The sequence below is a fragment of the Heptranchias perlo genome, chromosome 13 (assembly GCF_035084215.1).
Source record: "Heptranchias perlo isolate sHepPer1 chromosome 13, sHepPer1.hap1, whole genome shotgun sequence".
NCBI lineage: Eukaryota > Metazoa > Chordata > Chondrichthyes > Hexanchiformes > Hexanchidae > Heptranchias > Heptranchias perlo.
Genome location: NC_090337.1, coordinates 18368851 through 18391288, shown reverse-complemented (window position 1 = coordinate 18391288; position 22438 = coordinate 18368851). Strand labels below are relative to the sequence as shown.

Below are 22438 nucleotides of genomic sequence, written 5' to 3'. Positions count from 1 at the left end.
GTATCAAAAAAGGACTGCTCATCCAGTAAATTCAGCGTAGTACATTTCATTGGACAAGTTTAGAATAGTATTCAGTCAAACATCGTAATCGAGACTCTCCTACTCTTCGTTTCCTCCTTCCCTCACTACAACACACAAAGGAGGGGGATATAGGTCTGCCTGTTCTGACCCACTGAAATTCATTGCTCAAGAGGCTGTGAATAGAAATATTTGATGGCAGGGTATAAAGGCTGAGCATGAATTTAATAGGATGAGTGTGCCATTACTAATCTCTGTCTAAAATTGGGCCCTTATTTGTATGGTCTATAACCAATTAAAAATGATTGCACACGTTGACTTAACACTGAGCGCAAGGTATCATTTTCACCCTGATGCATGCAGATTATTTCATATCAGGTCTTTAGACAAGATTACTCCCTGCAAATTTCCAATTTAAAAACATGTACACGATTAGAAATATTTGGATCTGTACATTGTAAAAAGAAATATTGTTATATTCTTCAAGCTGCATGCATGATTCTGACCCAGACCACAAATATTAAAAGACATCTATGGATTGAATTTTCACTCGGCCAAAAGGGCAGCATTTTAGCACCACGTAATCCCTATAGAATTAAAAGAGCAAGAGTAATGGGGTGTAAAAGCTTCTTGCCCCTTCATTTTAGACTTTCTTCAGTTTTGTTTTCTCATGCAGCTTGTACACCCGGTTACATTCTTTTAATCTACTGTGATCAATTATTATTTTCATTTTCAGGAGGGGGGAGAAAAAAAAAGTGTGATAGCTGTGGGTGGGTGGGGGGAGGTGGAAGTCCAAAAAGGCAACATTAAAAAAGAAATCACTGGGTCTTCCCTGTTCACTTTCCATATTAAATTGCAGAAGTTTGACACTGATGTTCACTAGTTCTACAAAACATAGCATCAGATCAAAGTTCCGAAAAGGTTGTACTTGGGGCTCACTATTTGATAGGAGAGAGGGGGGAAAAAGAGAAGAGGTGCAGCGGGAGTAGATTACAATAACACGACAACTTTTTATTGTAGCAAACGCAACTCTAATATACCTGTGCATAGAATATATAGAATTACATATAATGTACAGCAGAGAAACAGGCCATTCGGCCCAACAGATCCATGTTGGTGTTCATGCTCCACACGAGCCTCCTCCTTCCCCTTTCATCTAATGCTATCAACATAGCCTTCTATTTCTTTCTCCCTCATATGTTTATCTACTTTCCTTTTACATGCATAAATCCATAAAAGAAAGGATCTATCTCATTTGGGGCTTGCACAAGAACTTTGCGTCTGCGGCAAGTGCCATGTTAGCTGAGTGGCTAAAATTAGCAAGCAGAGAGTTCATTGACTAAATACAAAAGATGTTTATTGCCTTATTTCCAGGACAAGAGAGAGAGAGAGAGAGAGAGAGAGGAGTGGGTAATATAATAAAAAGGAACAGCCAACCAGCCTCAGGTATTTAGTTACTTTGAAAATCTCAACTCTCGATGTAAAAATGGGTCGTGCTGCTATAATTTGTCACCACAGCTACCCATTTTTAAACCAAAAGCAAAATACTGCAGATGCTGGAAATCTGAAATAAAAACAGAAAATGCTGGAAAAGTTCAGCAATTGATGCAGCATCTATGGAGAAAGAAACAGAGTTAACGTTTCAGGTCAAAGACCTTTCATCAGAACTAGAAGATGTTAGAGTTTCCAGTTCCCCGGCCCTAACCGTCTACTTTTCACCATGGACACCCAGTCCCTCTACACCTCCATCCCCAACCAGGATGGCCTGCAGGCCCTCCACTTCTTCCTTGAACAGAGATCCAAGCAGTCCCCATCCACCACCACCCTCCTCAGTCTGGCTGAACTTGTTCTTACATTGAACAACTTCTCTTTTGACTCCACTCACTTCCTCCAAAAAGTTGTCGCTATAGGAAGCTTTATGAGTCCCAGCTATGCCTGCCTTTTTGTGGGATACGTGGAACATTCCTTGTTCCAGTCCTACTCAGGTCCCCTCCTTCATCTCTTTTCCCGATACATTGATCACTGCATCGGTGCTGTTTCCTGCTCTTGCCCCGAATTGGAAAATTTAATCAACTTCGCTTCCAATTTCCACCCTTCCCTCACATGGTCCATCTCCGACTCTTCCCTTCCTTGATTTTTCTAACTCCATTTCTGGGGATGTGGTGTCAACCAATATCTATTATAAGCCCACCAACTCCCACAGCGACCTTGATTACAATTCCTCACACCCCGCTTCCTGTAAGGACTCTATTCCCTTCTCCCAGATTCTCAGTCTCATCTGTTCTGACAATGCCACCTAACACACCAGTGCTTCTGGTGTGTCTTCCTTTTTCCTCAACCGAGGATTCCCCTCCACTGTAGTTGACAGGACGGACATGGTCGAGGGCCCTATTTCCCGCACTTCTGCCCTCACCCATTCCCTTCCCTTCTCTCCCAGAACCATAATAGGGTCCCCCTTGTCCTCACCTTCCACATTCAACGTTTCATCCTCTACCATTTCCACCACCTCCAGCACGATCCCACCACCGAACACATCTTCCCCTGCCCTCCCAGCATTCTGAAGGAATGGCTCCCTCCACGACACCTTGGTCCACTCTCCCCAACGCTCGCTCTCATACCACGGCACCTTCCCGTGAGAGCAGAGGAGATCCAACACCTGCCTCTTCACCACCTCCTTTCCCACCGTCCAGGGCCCAAAACACTCCTTTCAGGTGAAACAGCAGTTTACTTGTACTTCTTCCAATTTAGTACACTGTATCCGCTGCACACAAAACAATCTCCTCTACATTGGGGAGACCAAATGCAGATTGGGCGATCTCTTTGCTGAACACCTCCACTCTGTCCGCAAGCATGACCCTGATCCTGCCGGTTGCTTGCCATTTTAATTCCCCTTCCCACTCCTACTCTGACCTCTCTGCCTTCGGCCTCTTACACTGTTGCAATGAAGGTCAACGTAAGCTTGAAGAACAGCACCTCATCTTTCGTTTAGGCACTTTACAACCTTCCGGACTGAACACTGATTTCAATAACTTCAGATCATAACCACTGCTCCCATTTTTCCCAGACAGCAAGTACTGGTAATGGTTCTGCTGTTGCCATTTACAGCAACTCTTAACCAATCTTTTGTTTCTTAACTTGTCCCATTACCACCCTCCTTGCTTTGCACCATCATCCCTTTTGACATTTAATCGCTCTTGCCCTCTACCCTATCACAGACCTTCGCTTTTGTTCTTTCCTCCCCTCCCTCCCTTTCCCTGGCTCTGTACTTGCTCAAAACCTTGAAGTCTAACATCTTCCACTTCTGAAGAAAGGTCTTCGACCTGAAACGTTCACTCTGTTTCTTTCTCCACAGATGCTGCCTCACTTGCTGAGCTTCTCCAGCATTTTCTGTTTTTATTAACCATTTTCAAAGTTGCACCTACATCTGTAAAAGTGGCAAGTTTGACTAAAACAGCTTTAGCTACCTGTTGTGAAGGCTCTACCTTGAGCCATTCCAATAAAAATAACAGGGAAAGGAGAAGAAAAAGAAAAATTAGGCCACATTTTTAAATTCGTTCATGGGATGTGGGCGTCGCTGGTGAGGCCAGCATTTATTGCCCATCCCAAATTGCCCTTGAGAAGGTGGTGGTGAGCTGCCTTCTTGAACAGCTGCAGTCCGTCTGGTGAAGGTTCTCCCTCAATGCTGTTAGGAAGGGAGTTCCAGGATTTTGACCCAGCGACGATGAAGGAACGGCGATATATTTCCAAGTTGGGATGGTGCGAGACTTGGAGGGGAACGTGCAGGTGGTGTTGTTGCCATGCACCTGCTGCTCTTGTCCTTCTAGGAGGTAGTGGTCGCGGGTTTGGGAGGTGCTGTCGAAGAAGCCTTGGCGAGTTGCTGCAGTGCATCCTGTGGATGGTACACACTGCAGCCACTGTGCACCGGTGGTGAAGGGAGTGAATGTTTAGGGTGGTGGATGGGGTGCCAATTAAGCAGGCTGCTTTATCGTGGATGGTGTTGAGCTTCTTGAGTGTTGTTGGAGCTGCATTCATCCAGGCAAGTGGAGAGTATTCCGTCACACTCCTGACTTGTGCCTTGTAGATGGTGGAAAGGCTTTGGGGAGTCAGGAGGTGAGTCACTCGCCGCAGAATACCCAGCCTCTGACCTGTTCTTGTAGCCACAGTATTTATATGGCTGGTCCAGTTAAGTTTCTGGTCAATGGTGACCCCCAGGATGTTGATGGTGGGGGATTTGGTGATGGTAATGCTGTTGAATGTCATGGGGAGGTGGTTAGACTCTCTCTTGTTGGAGATGGTCATTGCCTGGCACTTGTCTGGCATGAATGTTACTTGCCACTTATGAGCCCAAGCCTGGATGTTGTCCAGGTCTTGCTGCATGCGGGCTCGGACTGCTTCATTATTTGAGGGGTTGCAAATGGAACTGAACGCTGTGCAATCATCAGCGAACATCCCCATTTCTGACCTTATGATGGAGGGAAGGTCATTGATGAAGCAGCTGAAGATGGTTGGGCCGAGAACACTGCCCTGAGGAACTCCTGCAGCAATGTCCTGGGGCTGAGATGTTTGGCCTCCAACAACCACTACCATCTTCCTTTGTGCTAGGTATGACTCCAGCCATTGGAGAGTTTTCCCCGATTCCCACAGACTTGAATTTTACTAGGGCTCCTTGGTGCTACACTCGGTCAATGCTGCCTTGATATCAAGGGTAGTCACTCTCCCCTCATCTCGGAATTCAGCTCTTTCGTCCACGTTTGGACCAAGGCTGTAATGAGGTCTGGAGCCGAGTGGTCCTGGCGGAACCCAAACTGAGCATCGGTGAGCAGGTTACTGGTGAGTAAGTACAACTTGATGGAAGGTGTCGACAACACCTTCCATCACTTTGCTGATGATTGAGAGTAGACTGATGGGGCGGTAATTGGCCGGATTGGATTTGTCCTGCTTTTTGTGGACAGGACATACCTGGGCAATTTTCCACATTGTCGGGTAAATGCCAGTGTTGTAGCTGTACTGAAACAGCTTGGCTGGAGGCGCAGCTAGTTCTGGAACACAAGTCTTCAGCACTACAGCTGGGATGTTGTCGGGGCCCATAGCCTTTGCTGTATCCAGTGCACTCAGCCGTTTCTTGACATCACGTGGAGTGAATCGAATTGGATGAAGACTGGCTTCGGTCATGGTGGGGATATCGGGAGGAGGCAGAGATGGATCATCCACTTGGCACTTCTGGCTGAAGATGGTTGCAAACGCTTCAGCCATGTCTTTTGCTGGACTCTGCCATCATTGAGGATGGAGATGTTTACAGAGCCTCCTCCTCCCGTCAGTTGTTTAATTGTCCACCACCATTCACGACTGGATGTGGCAGGACTGCAGAGCTTTGATCTGATCCGTTGGTTATGGAATCGCTTAGCTCTGTCTATAGCATGTTGCTTCCTCTGTTTAGCATGCATGTAGTCCTGAGTTGTAACTTCACCAGGTTGGCATCTCATTTTTAGGTACGCCTGGTGCTGCTATCTGGACCAAGGGTTTTATCCTCTCTAAGTTTGATTAGTTTATCAATTATTTCCCCCTTTTCTATCTTAAATGTCTTTATATCTTTTTTGATCTCTTCTGCTAATGTCATGCCCACCATGTTAGTCTCCCTGGTAAATACTGAGGCAATTATTTAATATTTCTGCCATTTCGCTGTCAAGTAACCCTGGTTGGTGAGCATGATCCCTGACCTCTCCTAGTTCAATTTAGTTAGGTTTTGGGGGTGGGACACGGGTAAGGGGATTAGTAGGGTGATTTTCCCTCGTTATGCCGTGTGTTCCCCATTCTTAACTAAGTGTACTTTGTATGTCTGTATAATCTCAGTGTTATCCTAATGTTATAAGTTCATTTGTGACTTCAATAAATCCAGTTTTTTTTTTCTTGCACCAAAACCAGTTGTCTGCTGCACTTTGTCACAACCCCCAAATAAGTCCAAGGTCCAGAACCCAGGGAGTGGGAGCGATTCGGATCACTCAGAAGTCAGAGGTGAAGCTGACACACACCACCACCCCCTACACAAAGACGGGACTTCATCTCCACGAGGACTGTGCGGTGGTCACTCCTACCAATACTGTCATGGACAGATGCATTTGCGACAGGTAGATTGGTGAGGATGAGGTCAAGTAAGTTTTTCCCTCGCGTTGGTTCGCTCGCCACCTGCCGCAGGCCCAGTCTGGCAGCTATGTGCTTCAGGACTCGGCCAGCTCGGTCAGTAATGGTGCTACCGAGCCACTCTTGGTGATGGACATTGAAGTCCCCCACCCAGAGTACATTCTGTGCCCTTGCTACCCTCAGTGCTTCCTCCAAGTCATGTTCTACATGGAGGAGGACTGATTCATCAGCTGAGGGAGGGCGGTAGGTGGTAATCAGCAGGAGGTGCCCATGTTTGATGCCATGAGATTTCATGGGGTTCAGAGTCAATGTTGAGGACTCACAGGGCCACTCCCTCCTGACTGTATATCACTGTACCGCCACCTCTGGTCGGTCTGTCCTGCCGGTGGGACAGCACATACCCAGGGATGGTGATGGAAGATTCTGGGACGTTGGCTGAAAAGGTATGATTCTGTGAGTATGGCTAGGTCAGGCTGTTGCTCAACTAGTCTGTGGGACAGCTCTCCCAATTTTAGCACAAGTCCCCAGATGTTAGTGAGGAGGACTTTGCAGGGTTGACTGGTCTTGGTTTGCCTTTGTCGTGCCCGGTGTCTAGTGGTCCGATGCCGGGTGGTCCGTCCTGTTTTATTCTTATGACTTTTTTTAAGCGAGATGTTACAACTGAGTGGCTTGCTTGGCCATTTCAGAGGGCAATTAAGAATCAAGCACACTGCTGTGGATCTGGAGTCACATATAGGCCAGACCAGGTAAGCACGACAGGTTTCCTTCCCTAACCAGATGGGTTTTTACGATAATCCGGTAGTTTCATGGCCACTATTACTGATACTAGTATTTTAATTCCAGATCTTTTTTATTTAATTAATTGAATTTAAATTCCCCAGCTGCCGGACGGGATTTGAACTTATAACTCCGGATTATTAGTCCAGTAACATAACCACTATGCTACCGTACCCGTACCACATGCACCAATAAATAGTAAAGCAGAAAGTCATTAAATGCAACTGTACAAACTATTTTGACGTGGGTAATGTCCACTTCACACTGCATTGCTGGCTCCATTTTCAGCAGCGAAACAAGTAGTGAGCAATGCTCATGGTGCATGCGCATACAATTGTCAAGTTGGAGAAGGCGAAACTTCATGCAGGCATACTCAAATGCATGTAAAAAAAGAGTGCTTCTCAAGTGGAGAGCCAATAAAAATTTGATGATTGAAAAAAAATGATGGAGCTGGTCAACTCTTTTGAATCATCAAGCTGCAAACGGTGGCACTGCAGACTGTTTGGTGTTGTATCTACACCTTACTTTTTTGGGAGCAGACTTTGCATTGGCTGCTTTTAATACAGAAGCCAAATGAATCACTCAGTGGGAGATCATAACAGGCTGCCTCACGCCGATTTTCAGCGTCAAGGTGCACTTTCCCATTTTACAGTGCACAAATGCCAAAATTCCAACATAAAACCATGAGTGCACATCATACCATCTGCTAAATGGCTTATCTGTGTTTTTGTTAATTTTAGCAAAGCCTCATATAATCATTCCATGTTGCTTGTCTCATCCAGCTTTCTGTTCTCCAACATTGCTGGTCCCAGTCTTCTCAACACTGTAGGACTGAGCAACTACACATCAACATCAGATCTGAAATCATGCTGCAGTGGTTACCTTAAAGATTTGTCAACTATTTTTGTCCGAAAAACCTCCTCTTGGTCCAGCTTTATCGTACAGAAACAATCCCGCATCTTGTTTGGTCCATGGTGTGGAGGTAGGTTCTTGGCTTCGCCTATTAAACAAAATGTTTTTAGATTAGCGATGTTTAAAACAGCTCAGAAAAAATGAATCAAATGTGTGGCTTATCAATAAAACAAAGTCATATCTCAATGCAACCATTAACTCTATTAGAGTTTTTCCATCACAATAAATGCAAACTTCCATCTGCTGGTCTTAACACACGAAAGATTTAAATTAAAAACTAAAGCTTCCAAAAAGGTAAAAGTATGAACGCAGGTTCACACTGAAATTCCCTAAACAGCAAGTTCTCAATTGCAACTACCGTAACAAGGAGACACCTATACTTTCCTCCAGGTCACTTTCAGAGACTTCCTAATAAAGCAGCTGAAGATCTAGCATACTGCAAGAGGAATCTAAACAGTCAGGTCATACGGCACAATGTCAAAATATATTACTGTATTGCAATTCATGGAGACTTAAGCAATGCTTACCACAATAAAAAGTTATATTACAACACACAATGGACAAGGAAACTTTCTGGCGACTCAATTCAAAATGACCTAGTAATTCTGCAAAAACTCTGGAGGTCCCTCTTTTTCCTTCAAAAAAAGTCAAACATCAAAAGGAGAAACAGAAAACCTATTTTACACGAATGGCCTAATGAATTGTAAAAAAAAATAAACTCAGCTTATGAAAAACACGAGGGATGAGGCAAGAGATTTCTCAGTTAGTTGTTTATTGTGAAATTGTTATGTGAAGACTTTTCCCACGGTTTCATTACAGAGGAAATCTTCCCTCACAATCACCTCTGTTCATCACTTTCTACCTTTACTGTGACTAGCATATGATGCCATATTCATCAGCACAGTTCAAAAGTGCCAACTCCATTTATTGAAGTTGTACATTGAAATACCTGATTGGATCTTTTACAAAATCATTGATCAGAATATGCTGTATCCGCTGCGGGTTAGCAAACATTTGCACTTACTGCGACAACTGTATAAGCAACCAGTCGCCTAAGGGGGATGTTTTCTACTGTTGCCCAAGAGCAATGATCGCTGAAATTGCTGCTAAAACTGGAAGATAAAGCTGAAATATTTTTCATTTTCTGTGCTACTGCTAGTTTTCTGCACCTTCCTCGCACATAAAATTGGGAGTGAAATTGGCACGATACAGTTTTTTGCTGCGGGAAATTAAAACAAGCAGCTAGTAATTCGCTCACCAGCTGAGATAGAGTTAATTGAATGATAAAGCAACAAAACTCTTTGATAAAGGATCTATACAATATGGATTTTACTGCAACTGTTACATTAATTAATTTCAGCGTTGCTGTTAGTGGGAGAAGGCTGCCAGGAAGCATAGGTTCCACCAGAGACGAAACACCCATCCAACCACCGTCATTGCGCTACACTACACAACACAACACTTCAAACTAATATCGTGATTCTGCCAAAAGCAATTCTTTGTTATAAACAGAATTAAACCAGCGAAACTGAAGCTCTTCTCGCTAGAAGAGATTTGATACAAATGTTTAAAATTATGGATTTAAAAAGATAAATTGGGAAAATCCATTTCCACTGGTCGGTGAATTGGTAACTGAGGAGCATAAATTTATCATAATTAAAACAACGAGGGGAGAAATTAGGTGTTTTAAGCAAGGACATCAAATGCCATACCAGCAACTGTGTTGTAAACAGAGTCCATAGTAGCTTTTAAAAAGGGAAGTGGATAAATGTTTAAGAACATTTTTTTTTAAAATGGCAGGACAAATAAGACATATGACATATGGCACCGAGTGGATAGCTTTGGAGAGCCAGCACAGTAATGATGAACTGACTGGCCTCCTTCTGAGCTGTAAATGATTCTGGGAATTAGTGCATGTGGTCGGTGGGGGGGAAAGGAAAGAGAATTTACTAAATCATCAACACAAAACAAAGTACCTTTAAGGTAAAAAGGATGTACACAAAATTACATTTAAAGTTCATAACATTGAAGTAAACAGCTCCCACACATCTCCATTTTTTTCTCTTTGACAGGCAGTCATTTAGTTAAATATTTATCCAGCTCAGTAGAAAAAAGAAATGCAGTAACAATCTAGAAACACATTTTGGAACCAAAACACCAGACAAAAGCAGATTTCTGAAAACGTATTTGGAACACTGGTTTGGAAACAGGTGGCTTTATATTTTTAGTTGAGTGGAGGCGTCAGTATTTTTCAGGTTATTTTGCATTGTTCAAAACTGCAAGCTCTACATGCAAAGTACTTAAGGGAATCCCATGCATTTCTGGACTTTGGTGACTAACAACTAAAAAACTGCCTGGGTTGGGTGTTTCCCAATGACTAATAAGGAGTTATTAAACAGGAAAATGTTTGGGTGATCGGAATCCCTGGGTAGCATTCACATCCTGAACATTCTTCTGAAAAATAAATCAATATAAAAATAATATAATGCAACTCTACCTGGAAATACGATCAATCACAATTCTGAAACTTCCTTTTTCAGTTTGAGTTTATTTCCAGTTAGTAGGGACACGTACTAACTCCCCCTCATGCTGGGAAGGTAAGAGAAACCATGGTATGCCCACTGGGAGGGCAGAAACTTGTAAAAAAAGTTAGTATTTATAGTTTCCATTTTATTTGAACATAAATCTCATGAGATATTTATAAAAACAGCAAAAAGAGAGTCCACTAGGAGAAACGTTGAAAGAACGAGCCTCTCCAACAGCACCCAACTTTTCTTTTTACAAGTACTCCTTCTCTTCGAAGACGGTGACTCTTGCTGGATAATAGTTTTGTTGCCAACTGCCATCCTCCAGGACCTTGAGCAAGTGGTCATTCTTCAGGTGTGGACTGCTGGCAGCATCAGGCTGTTAAACTATTTAGGGGAGAGGGTAAATTTAAACCCAAGCCTGCCCTCACCTGACATCAATACATATGCACTTTGCAACACAGGTTTATGGCTAGCAATTAGAAGCAAGAACCCGAGCTGATTTTTTTGTCCCCTTCTTACAGCAGGATTGCTGAGTACAACTGTCACAGTTCAACTGGCAGCATGGCAGTTACCTGCTCTGTGTGGTTCAGTACATCATGTGATGAGGACCCAGTTTTTTTTGGTACAAAAGAGTCTCATTTGTTTATTTCTGTCAACTTAAACACAATGGCCATCAATTGCATTTTCCATAAAAACTTTGAACATTTAAACTAATGAACATCACATTAACATAACCACATGAAAACTATACGTGCTGCATGTGACAGCATTTAGTTCAGTGCAAGCTTTTCCAATTCGATAATATGGGGCTCCAATGTGGCATTTCCAAATAGGTTGTTCCTGGAATAAAACTTGCACAAAAACCCATCTCTCCCATCCTCACCCAAACAAAAATGATGCACCCAATTTAAAAAAAAATTAGAACAGAGCTTATACTTCTTACCTAATACGGTCATCTTTCTTCAGAGTATCCTCCACATTCCCAAGACACTCCAGAGACTTGAGCACAAAATCTAGGCTGACACTCCAGTGCGGTACTGAGGGAGTGCTGCACTGTCGGAGGTGCCGTCTTTCAGAAGAGACATTAAACCGAAGCCCCATCTGCCCTCTCCGGTGGACATAAAAGATCCCATGGCACTATTTCGAAGATGAGCAGGGGAATTCTCCCCGGTGCCCTGGCCAATATTTATCCCTCAATCAATATCACTAAAACAGATTATCTGGTCATAATCACATTGTTGTTTGTGGGTCCCTGCTGTGCGCAAATTGGCTGCCGCTTTTCCTATATTACAACAGTGATTACACTTCAAAAGTATTTCATTGGCTGTTAAGCGCTTTGGGATGTCCTGAGGTCATGAAAGGCACTGTATAAATGCAAGTCTTTCTTTCTTAGTTTCATAGGTAAATCCCTAATAATATCAACCTAGTACTTAGCTGCAATTTTAAATTAAAGACATCAAATTAAAAGGTACTGGATTGTTTTGGCAGATGGGAGGCCTATAAATCATTATTTTAGGGTAACAATTCTTCATGCACCATACGCAAATAATTTATAAACCCATTTATAAAAGGACAGGTTTATGATTCTATTTCACAAGGTGCATAGAGGAAATACTTAACTCTTACTGCTATATAAGCTATTGGTTATACACCATTCAGAATATTTTGCACAATTCTGTTCACCCTGAAATAGGAACAATTATTGCCCTCGAGTGAGCGAAGAGGCAAACAATAAAATGGTTCCAGGTGTCAGACAAAACAACTGTTAAGAAAATCAGACTTGTTCTCTTGGGTGAGGGGAGGGGGAGGGAAGTTTCAAAATGACCCAATTAAAACTTGCATGCAAATTGTTCATTGTTGTGAAAGGTTCACGTACCAGGGAACACAAGTTGTTCCCTGGTACGTGAACCTTTCACAACAGGTGGAATTTTTTTTTAAACTCCAAGACTAATAGACTTATGGAATAAGTTACCAGGAAAGGCCACTGATGCAAACAGTATAAATGGATTCAAGAGGCAACTGGAAACATTTTTTACATGAGTAAGTTTATAGAACATGATGAGACGGCAGATCAGTTGGGCTATCAACAAGATTTTCCTACCTGCTAGGTAATCGTAATGTAGAATATATTCAAATAGCATTTTTGCCAATATTTGTGATGGGAGAACCAGATGTTTTTGCTCCAAAGGACACAATAAATTGAGCTTTATGAAACATTCTTGCTAAATCAATACAATTGCTCAAAAACCTCTTGGCATCACATAAATCAGAATGAAAACAGATTTCACTATCTGGAAGAGGATAAAAGAATGAATCATAACTTCTTGCTCCAAATGGAATTCCAAGAGTGCTGCACGATAATGGATCCAGTTTTCTGGAGGAGCACCAGACAATAAACTGCCATTTTCCATTGTGAGATTTACTCATGGAAGGTTCTCTGGAAGCCATTAAAGTATCTACCACAAAAGGAAGTCACAGCTGCCAATTTAATCCGAAGAGAAACCTGCTGGGTCCAGATGACGAGTCTAACCCAATTATTGGAATAACTGTTGTTTGTGGTGCAGTGAGATTGTACTGACACTGCTCACCAGAATGTCTAAGAACAATGACTGCTAAGGCCACTCAGAATTGTTCTAGTCTGATTTGAGTCTTGTGCATAGTCTGGGGTTAGATGATCTGCAAAAGCACATAGTAAAAAAAACTCTAGGTAAAAAAGTTTCTCCTGAATTCCCCATTGGATTTATTAGGTGACTATCTTATATTTATGGCCCCTAGTTCTGGTCTCCCGCGCAAGTGGAAACACCTGCTCTTCGTCTACCTTTACATACGTACATATGACATACATACGAACAAAGAGCAGGTGTCGCCATTAGGCCCCTTGAGCTTGCTCTGCCATTTGATAAGATCATGGCTGATCTGATTGTGACCTCAACCCTACTTTCCCATCTACCTACTATAACCTTTCACTCCCTAGTTAATTAGGAATCTATCCAACACAGCCTTAAAAATATTCAATGACCCTGTCTCCACCGCTCTCTGGGGCAGGGAGTTCCAAAGACTCAGGACCCTCAGAGAAAAAAATTCTCCTCATCTCTGTCTTAAATGGGAGACGCTTTATTTTTAAACTGTGCCCCTAGTTCTAGTCTCTCCCACAATGGGAAACATCCCCTCAGCATCTACCCCTTCAAGTTCCCTCAGGATCATATATGTTTCAATAAGATCACCTCTCATTCTTCTAAACTCCAGTGTATACAGGTCCAACCTGTCCAACCTTTCCTCATAAGATACCCCCCTCATCCCAGGAATCAGTCAAGTGAACCTTCTCTGAACCGCCTCCAAAGCAATTATGTCCATTCTTAAATAAGGAGACCAAAACTGCACACAGTATTCTCGATGTGGTCTCACCAACACCCTGTACAACTGTAGCAAAACATCTCTACTTCTATATTCCATTCCCCTTGCAATAAATGACAACATTCCATTTGCCTTCCTCATCACTTGCTGCACCTGCACACTAACTTTTTGTGATTCATGTACTAGGACACCCAGATCCCTCTGTACCTCAGAGTTCTGCAATCCTTCTCCATTTAAATAATATACTGCTTTTCTATTCCTCCTGCCAAAGTAGACAAGTTCACATTTTCATACATTATACTCCATCTGCCAAATTTTTGCCCACTCACAACCTATCTTTATCCCTTTGCAGACTCCTTATGTCCTCTTCACAACTTACTTTCCCCCACTTACCTTTGTGTCATCAGCAAATTTAGCAACCATATTCGGTCCCTTCCAAGTCATTGATATAGATTGTAAATAGTTGAAGCCCAAGCACTGATCCCTGTGGCACTCCATTCGTTACATCTTGCCAACTTGAAAATGACCCATTTATGTCTACTCGCTGTTTCCTGTTAGCTAACCAATCCTTTATCCATGTTAATATGTTACCCCCTCCACCATGAGCTCTTATTTTGTGTAGTAGCCTTTGCAAACGGCAATTGATACTAGCTCAATTGCTAAATTTAAATCTGAGATAGATACTTTTTTGGCAACCAAAGGTATTAAGGGATATGGGCCAAAGGCAGGTATATGGAGTTAGATCACAGATCAGCCATGATCTTATCAAATGGCAGAGCAGGCACGAGGGGCTGAATGGCCTACTCCTGTTCCAATGTGGCACCTTGTCAAAAGCCTTCTGGAAATCCAAGTACACCACATCCACAAAGAACTCTAATAAATTACTCAAACACGATTGCCCTTTCACAAAGCCGTGTTGACTCTGCCTGACTGCATTGAGATTTTCTAAGTGCCCTGCTATAACCTCCTTAATAATAGATTCTGGCATTTTTCCTATGACAGATGTTAAGCAAACTGGTCTATAGTTTCCTGCTTTCTGTCTCCCTCCTTTCTTGAATAGAGGAGTTACATTCGCTATTTTCCAATCTGATGGGACCCTTCCAGAATCAAGGGAATTTTGGAAAATTAATACCAATGCATCTACTATCTCTGCAGCCACTTCTTTTAAGACCCTAGGATGAAGTCCGTCAAGACTGGGGACTTGTCAGCTTTTAGTTCTAATAATTTTTTCAAAACCCTTTCCCTGGTGACTGTAAATGTTTTAAGTTCCTCCCTCCCTTTCACCTCTTGATTCACAATTACTTCTGGCATGTTATTTGTATCCTCTACAATGAAGACGGATGCAAAATATCTGTCCAAAATACCCTATCAAACCCTTTCATAATCTTAAAAGGGCTCTATCAAGTCACCCCTCAGTCTTCTCTTTTCTAAAGAAAAAAAAGCCTCAGCCTGACTGAGTCACTATTGGATTGTACACATCACTAGGTGTTGAGCCCAGGGCATGATCAAATGGCTGTGGCACAAATGGTTAATCAGTAGCAAGTCCCACCACAGACCAATGAGAACAAGTTTGCGGAATGTTTTTTTAAAAATCATATTTATTTGAATTATGGCAAGATTTATTAGGGAAACAGAAAAAGTGCACCAAATGACACAATAAACCAGTCTACCTTGGCCATCAAAAATAATTGTTGGTCTATACCATGCCAAACTCCACAGGCACACTGGGAGACACCAAATCCCCCATAATTCAAGTTGAGAACATTTTGACATCCTCAGCAAAAGCTCAACATCTAGGGAAAGTCATTTTAGACTGACATAGCAACAAGATTTGGGCCGGTGATATTGGAATCAATCATTACTCAAAAAAAAGCTCCAGCAAGCATTCAGTGATGGGATGAATAACCTGTTTCTTCTCTAAGTCCGAGCTTATCCCTTGGCCCAAATGAAAAATGGAGCTTTGGATTTCAGTCTCCAATGTTACAGGTCATCTTGCAGGCCATTTGATCTTGGATACAAGAATTGCAACATTGCCAAAAGAATAAGCAAAGTGAAGCATGTCGTCATAAATTCCTGGCAGCAAGGAATTGGGATGACACCCAATCCATGACAATTGGAGAGGAGTAAACGGCTCATCCATTGAGTCAAGAGTCTAACACAGCAATGTGCAAATAAATAACGACTTTGTGCGGGGAGTAGGGGGAGAAGAGGAGAGTGAAAAGAAACAGACAGGAGAATGACAAGGTCTCACTTCCTCAACTTTCCCTCACTTGCGCAGCTTCCCCCTAACAAGGTGGTCTCTAAACAATCCTTGGTAAAAGCCAGTACCAAAGCATCATTGAAATTGAAAGGGAGAAAAAAACCATCTTCTGTGGCATTACGAACTAGCAATGTTGGTACAGTATTCAGCACTTTATTTTCAGGAAATAGATTAACATACACTCCACTATAGCCAGTACTAAGCAACACAGGCTTCTTGGGCAGCCCAGATTTGATACAGCTTTTTCCAATAACAAAGATTTTTCTTGGATGGCTAGATGGGAAGAGAGTCAGGTCCATTAACAGAGCTTCATTGGAGCTGTGCTATGCTATGCTCTGGAGGCAGCAGTGTGGAGCCACTTTATCACAATTAGTACAGTTGAAACAGCATCATTATCACCAGCCTACACCAAACTACAGCTGGTGCCTCCACAGAGAAATGACTATGCTTCAGCAGTGCTTAGGAACAGGTGTAGGCCATTCAGCCACTCAAGCCTGTTCTGCCAATTAGATTATGGCTGATCTGTACCTCACTTCATTTATCCACCTTTTCTCCAAATCATTTGATACCCTTACCTAACAAAAATCTATCAATCTCAGTTTTGAAAATTTCAATTGGCAGCATCCACAGCCTTTTGGTGGAAGAGTTCCAGATTTCCACTCCCCTTGTGAGAAAAAATGCTTCCTGATTTCAATCCTAACTGTCCTAGCTCTAATTTTATTATGTCCCTTTGTTCTGGATTCCCCCACTAGAGGAAATAGTTCCTCTGTAAACACCCCATCGTATCCATTTATGATTTTAAACATAGAGTGCAGAAGAAGTCAATTTGGCCAAGCTCATTTTTGCTACAGCTGACTAAGCCTCATGGACACTGACAACATATACGGTTGATTCCTGTGCTATTTGCAAGAAGTTATTAGGGTAGATTTTAATTCCCCCACCCCCCCAGCAAGAGGGTTAAGTGGGGGGGGGGGGTGTCGTACCAACATCTGCCCCCCCACTATCTTTAGTTAACTTAATTCATACACAGGAGGGCCATTTTGAGTTGAAACCTCGCAGGTCTGAGGGACAGCATAAATCAACATTTAGAAAGGCACGGGTTAATCAAGGGCAGTCAGCATGGATTTAAGGGAATGTCGTGTCTCACTAACTTGATTAAATTATTTGAGGAGGTAACAAGGAGGATCGATGAGGGTAACGCGTTTGATGTAGTCTACGTGGATTTTAGTAAAGCTTTTGACAAGGTCCCACATGGCAGACTGGTGAAAAAAAGTAAAAGCCCATGGGATCCAAGGGAAAGTGGCAAGTTGGATCCAAAATTGGCTCAGTGGCAGGAAGCAAAGGGTAATGGTCGACAGGTGTTTTTGTGATGGGAAGGCTGTTTCCAGTGGCGTTCCGCAGGGCTCAGTACTAGGTCCCTTGTTTTTTATGGTATATATTAATGATTTGGGCTTGAATGTAGGGGGCATAATCAAGAAGTTTGCAGATGACATAAAAATTGGCCGTGTGGTTGATAGTGAGGAGGAAAGCTGTAGACTGCAGGAAGATATCAATGGACTGGTCAGGCGGCAGAAAAGTGACAAATGGAATTCAATCCAGAGAAGTGTGAGGTAATGCATTTGGCTAGGGAATACACAATAACTGTGGGGATACTGAGAGGTGTAGAAGAACCGAGGGACCTTGGAGTGCATGTCCACAGATCCCTGAAGGTAGCAGGACAGATAGATAAGGTGGTTACGGCGGCAAAAGGGATACTTTGCTTTATTAGCCGAGGCACAGAATATAAGAGCAGGGAGGTTATGCCAGAACTGTATAAAACACTAGTTGGGCCACAGATTGAGTACTGCGTACAGTTCTGGTCACCACATTACAGGAAAGATGTAATTGCACTAGAGAGGGTACAGAGGAGATTTATGGGGATGTTGCCAAGGCTGGAGAATTTTAGCTATGAGAAAAGATTGGATAGGCTGGGGTTGTTTTCTTTGGAACAAAGGAGGCAAAGGGGAGATTTAACTGAGGTGTATAAAATTATGAGGGGCCTAAATAGAGTGGATAGGGAGGACCTATTTCCCTAAGCAGAGGGGTCAGTGACCAAGGGGCATAGATTTAAAGTAATTGGTAGAAGGATTAGAGAGGAGCTGAAGAGAATTTTTTTCACCCAGAGGGTGGTAGGGGTCTGTAACTCACTGCTTGAAAGGGTGGTAGAGGCAGAAACCCTCAACTCATTTAAAAAGTACTTGGATGTGCACTTGAAGTGCAGTAACCTACAGGGCTACGGACCAAGTGCTGGAAAGTGGGATTATGTTGGATAGCTCTTTTTCGGCCAGCACAAACATGATGCGCCAAATAGCCTCCTGTACTGTAACGTTCTATGATTCTATGACATCATCACACATCAACCACATTTTAATTTCAGGACTCAGCAGGCCCACACAGGGCGGGAATCGCGGAATGGCCAAAAGAGGCCATGGTAAGTCTAAAATAAATTACTTATTCGTAGAATCCTTGTGTGCCACGAGGAGCAGATGTGCTCCCCTGGGCCTCACGAGGATTCCTTGGGCTTCCCTAGCCTTGCCACTTCCTCTCAGCGCTGGCACCATCTACCAAAGCCCCTGCCAAACACTAACTTTATGCCAGGCACTATTTCCTTGGGTCCCCAGCATCCTCAGGCTCACAACCCGATTTTTGCTCCCGACCGCCGGTCCAGACGTCACTCTCGCCAATTTCAGGCGAGACATTGTCCTACATTATTTAAATGATTCCTGGGAGTGAAAATGGCCCTGGCCTTACGCTGGGGTCCCCATGAGGGTTTCCCTCCCACCCCACGTCCCCACAAGCAGTCCCAGTTAAAAATCAACCCCACTGGATAAAATGATAAAACTCCTCAAATGCTCAAAATCTGAAATCAAAAGTGGAAAATGCTGTAAACACTTAACAGATTCATCAGCATCTGCAAAGAGAAGACAACTTAATATTTTGGATGTGACCCATCAGAAATGGAAACTAAAAACATGCAAGCCTCTTCATAAGAGTGAATAAAACAAAAGGATGCCAAGTCACAAATGTTGACTTCTGCCACAGAGGAACAGGAGTAGGCCATTCAATGAGATCATGACTCCTATCTGTATCCTAACTCCATCCACCTGCGTTGGCTCCATATCCCTTACTACCCTTGGCTAGCAAAAATCCAACATTCTCGGATTTAAAATTATTGAGCTAGCATTTACTGCTTTTTGTGGGAGTGCCACACTTCTACCACCTTTTGCACAAAGACGTGTTTCCTAACTTCTCTCCTGAATGGCCTGGTTCTGATTTTAAGGTTATGTCCCCTTGTCCTAGACTCCCCTACCAGCGGAAAAACATTCTCTCTATCTACCCTATCAATTCCTTTCAAAATCTCAATCAAATCACCCCATAATCTATATTCCTGGCAATACAAGCCTAGTTTATGTAATCTCTCCTCAAAATTTAACCCTGGTAACATTCTGCTGAATCTGCGGTACACTCCTTCCACGGCCAATATATCTTTTCTAAGGTGCAGTGACCAGAACTGTACACAGTATCCCAGATGTGGTCAAACCAGGGCTTTGCGTAGCTGTAGCAAAACTTCCTCCCCTTTATAGTCTAGCCCTCTAGTTATAAGGGCCAACATTCCATTAGCCTTTTTGATTTTTTTTGTACCAGACTACTACATTTTAGTAATCTGTGCACATGGAATCCTAAATCTCTTTGGACCTCCACTGTTCGAAGCTTTTCATTGTTTAAAAAATACTGGGATCTATCCTTTCTTTGTCCAAAATGGATGACCTCATACTTACCTGTATTGAAATCCATCTGCCACAATTTTGCCCACTTACTTAATCTATCAATATCTCTTTATAATTTTATGCTCCCATCTACACTACTTACTATGCCACCAATCTTTGTGTCATCAGTAAACTTGGATATATGGCTCTCTATTGTGTTATCTAAGTCATTAATAAATAGTGAATAACTGAGGCCCCAGCACAGAACCTTGTGGGACACCACTAGTCACTTCCTTCCAATTCGAGTACCTACCCATTATCCCTACTCTGTCTTCTACCGCCTAAGCAAATCAATAATTTGCCTTCAATTCCATGAGCTTTCATTTTAGCTAACAGTCTCTTATATGGAACCTTACCAAATGCCTTCTGGAAGTGCGTATAAACTACATCCATAGACATTCCCCTGTCTGCTACTTTAGTTACTTCCTCAAAAAATTCAATTAGGTTCATTAGACATGACCTACCCTTTACAAATCTATGTTGGCTCTCTTTAATCAGCTCAAATTTCTCGAAGTGCTCAGTCACTCTATCCTTAATTATAGAGAGGGAGTTTATGTTTCTTTTTAAAAACACAGCTGGAAAGAAGTGCAAACTGACAGATGACATACAGTGGACAATGGTGTGGTAAGAGGTGAATTAACAGGCAATGTGTTTATGGTTGCAAGGTTGCATGGGAAAGTACCAGAGGAAGGTCAGCCAGAAGTCAAGGTAATGAAAGAGTCAACAAGGATTTGCCAGACTGAGTTGTCCACATTTTCAGCACCTAGGACACGATTGCCCCAACAAGCATATCTTTGCCTCCTCTCCTGCCAGAGAGACTATTCCAACTTGTTCTTCCATCACTGCAATGTTCTTTTCACATCTTTTCACCATCTACCAGTTTTCACCTCTTTCCACAATTCCTAAATCAAATGGATGATGGCCTGCAGTTGGTCTCTCCTAGTACTCAGAAAATGCCATTTCATGCTACAATATATCAGCCAACTAATGTCAATACTTAAGAATCCAACTTCCAATTCTCCTTCTCGATCAACTGAACATTACTCTAGCCGTACATAGGGGATGATCTAATGAAGAATACACATTTTGAAATTTTTGCCACTGAATCTTTGAAGGTGAGGGAATTCATGTGATTGACCAGCCTCCAGAAAGAGTGGGCATCCAGTTTTGATGAGCATCTCACCAACTATAAACATCCCAGCGTTTATCCTTTCAATTCTGATTTAACAACCGTGGTATCATTTCCTGCCAACCCTTTCTTGCTGCTCTTCGCTGACCCACTCTCAGCTCATTTATAGCAAAAGGTGTATTTTATTCAGTATTTTATATGAACATTATCCTTGTTAATGTTCATATAAGCCCTTTTCATATAGCTAAAGCAGTTTTGAAATATATTTTTCAATTCTGTTGCAGAATACAAACAGTGGTTGCAAGTTGATAAGAAATCAAACTGAACAAGAACACAACTATAGTAGTTCTGGGCACCACACCTCAAGAAGGATATACTGGCTTTGGAGGGGGTGCAGCGCAGATTCACCAGAATGATACCGGGGCTAAAAAGGTTAAATTATGAGGACTGGTGCATAGACTAGGCCTGTATTCCCCTGAGTGTAGAAGATTAAGGGGTGACCTAAGTGAGGTATTTGAAGATAATTAAAAGGATTTGATAGGGTAGATAGAGAAACTGTTTCCTCTAGTGGGAAAGTTCAGAACAAGGGAGCATAACCTTAAAATTAGAGCTAGGCCGTTTAGGGGTGACATCAGGAAGCACTTAGCACAAAGGGTAGTGGAAATCTGGAACCCTCTCCCCCAAAAAGCTGTTGAGGCTAGGTTAATTAAAAATTTCAATAGATTTCAATAGATTTTTGTTAGGTAAGGGTATTAACGGATATGGAACCAAGATGGGCGAGTAGAGTTAAGATACAGATCAGCCATGATCTAAATGAATGGCGGAACAGACTTGAGAGGCTAAATAGCCTACTTCTGTTCCTGGTAGGTGTTTTTCACTTTTGGACACAAGGCTACTGATGACAAGTATGAGAGCAAGAGTAGAAATTAGACAGTAATTGTGCCACTTCTCACGTGTCTTACTTCCAGAACTTTTAATGGGTAAATAACTTAAGTGGCACAGTTCGTGTGTTGTTCAGTGGTAGAATTTGGCTATGGCGCCCAAGATAGCTTACATGGTAAGTCTGTCAACTCCATCAGATGGACAGGCAATCAGATAAGAGAGACAAAAGCATAAAAATAATTAAATGAACCAAAACCTTTTTAAAAAGCAGCAACAGGGTTTAAAAAGAAGTCATGGTGTTGTAAGCTAGTCAAAGAGGAAGTGCCCAATAGTTACCAAGTTTGTTTTCACGCTGGGTCATGGACACTGAATAAACATGAGCGAATTTGTTTTTAAACTGATTTCTAATATGTGAATATGGTTTAAGGTGGCTAATTAACTACATCTCAGCCTGACTGCAAAATGAATAATTAGCATTTGGGTGTCAAACAATGACTGATCTCATGCTGAGTGACAAAACAGTATTGATGTCACAACCAGAAATGAGGAACTAGACATGCGTTCATTCATGAGCAGATTCAAAGGAGATAAATGGCAACAAAACCAAAAACCGTCAGTAATGAGCAATATACTT

At 42.4% G+C, this 22438-nt stretch overlaps 1 protein-coding gene across 1 annotated transcript in view; it reads right to left on the bottom strand.

The window, feature by feature from the left end:
• Nucleotides 1–22438, bottom strand: part of rasa2 (RAS p21 protein activator 2) — a 132354-nt gene that overhangs the window by 100436 nt on the left and 9480 nt on the right. The window contains exon 2 of the mRNA XM_067995075.1: nt 7816–7933. Coding sequence (XP_067851176.1) covers nt 7816–7933 — 118 coding nt within the window. The remainder of the gene's footprint in view (nt 1–7815; nt 7934–22438) is intronic.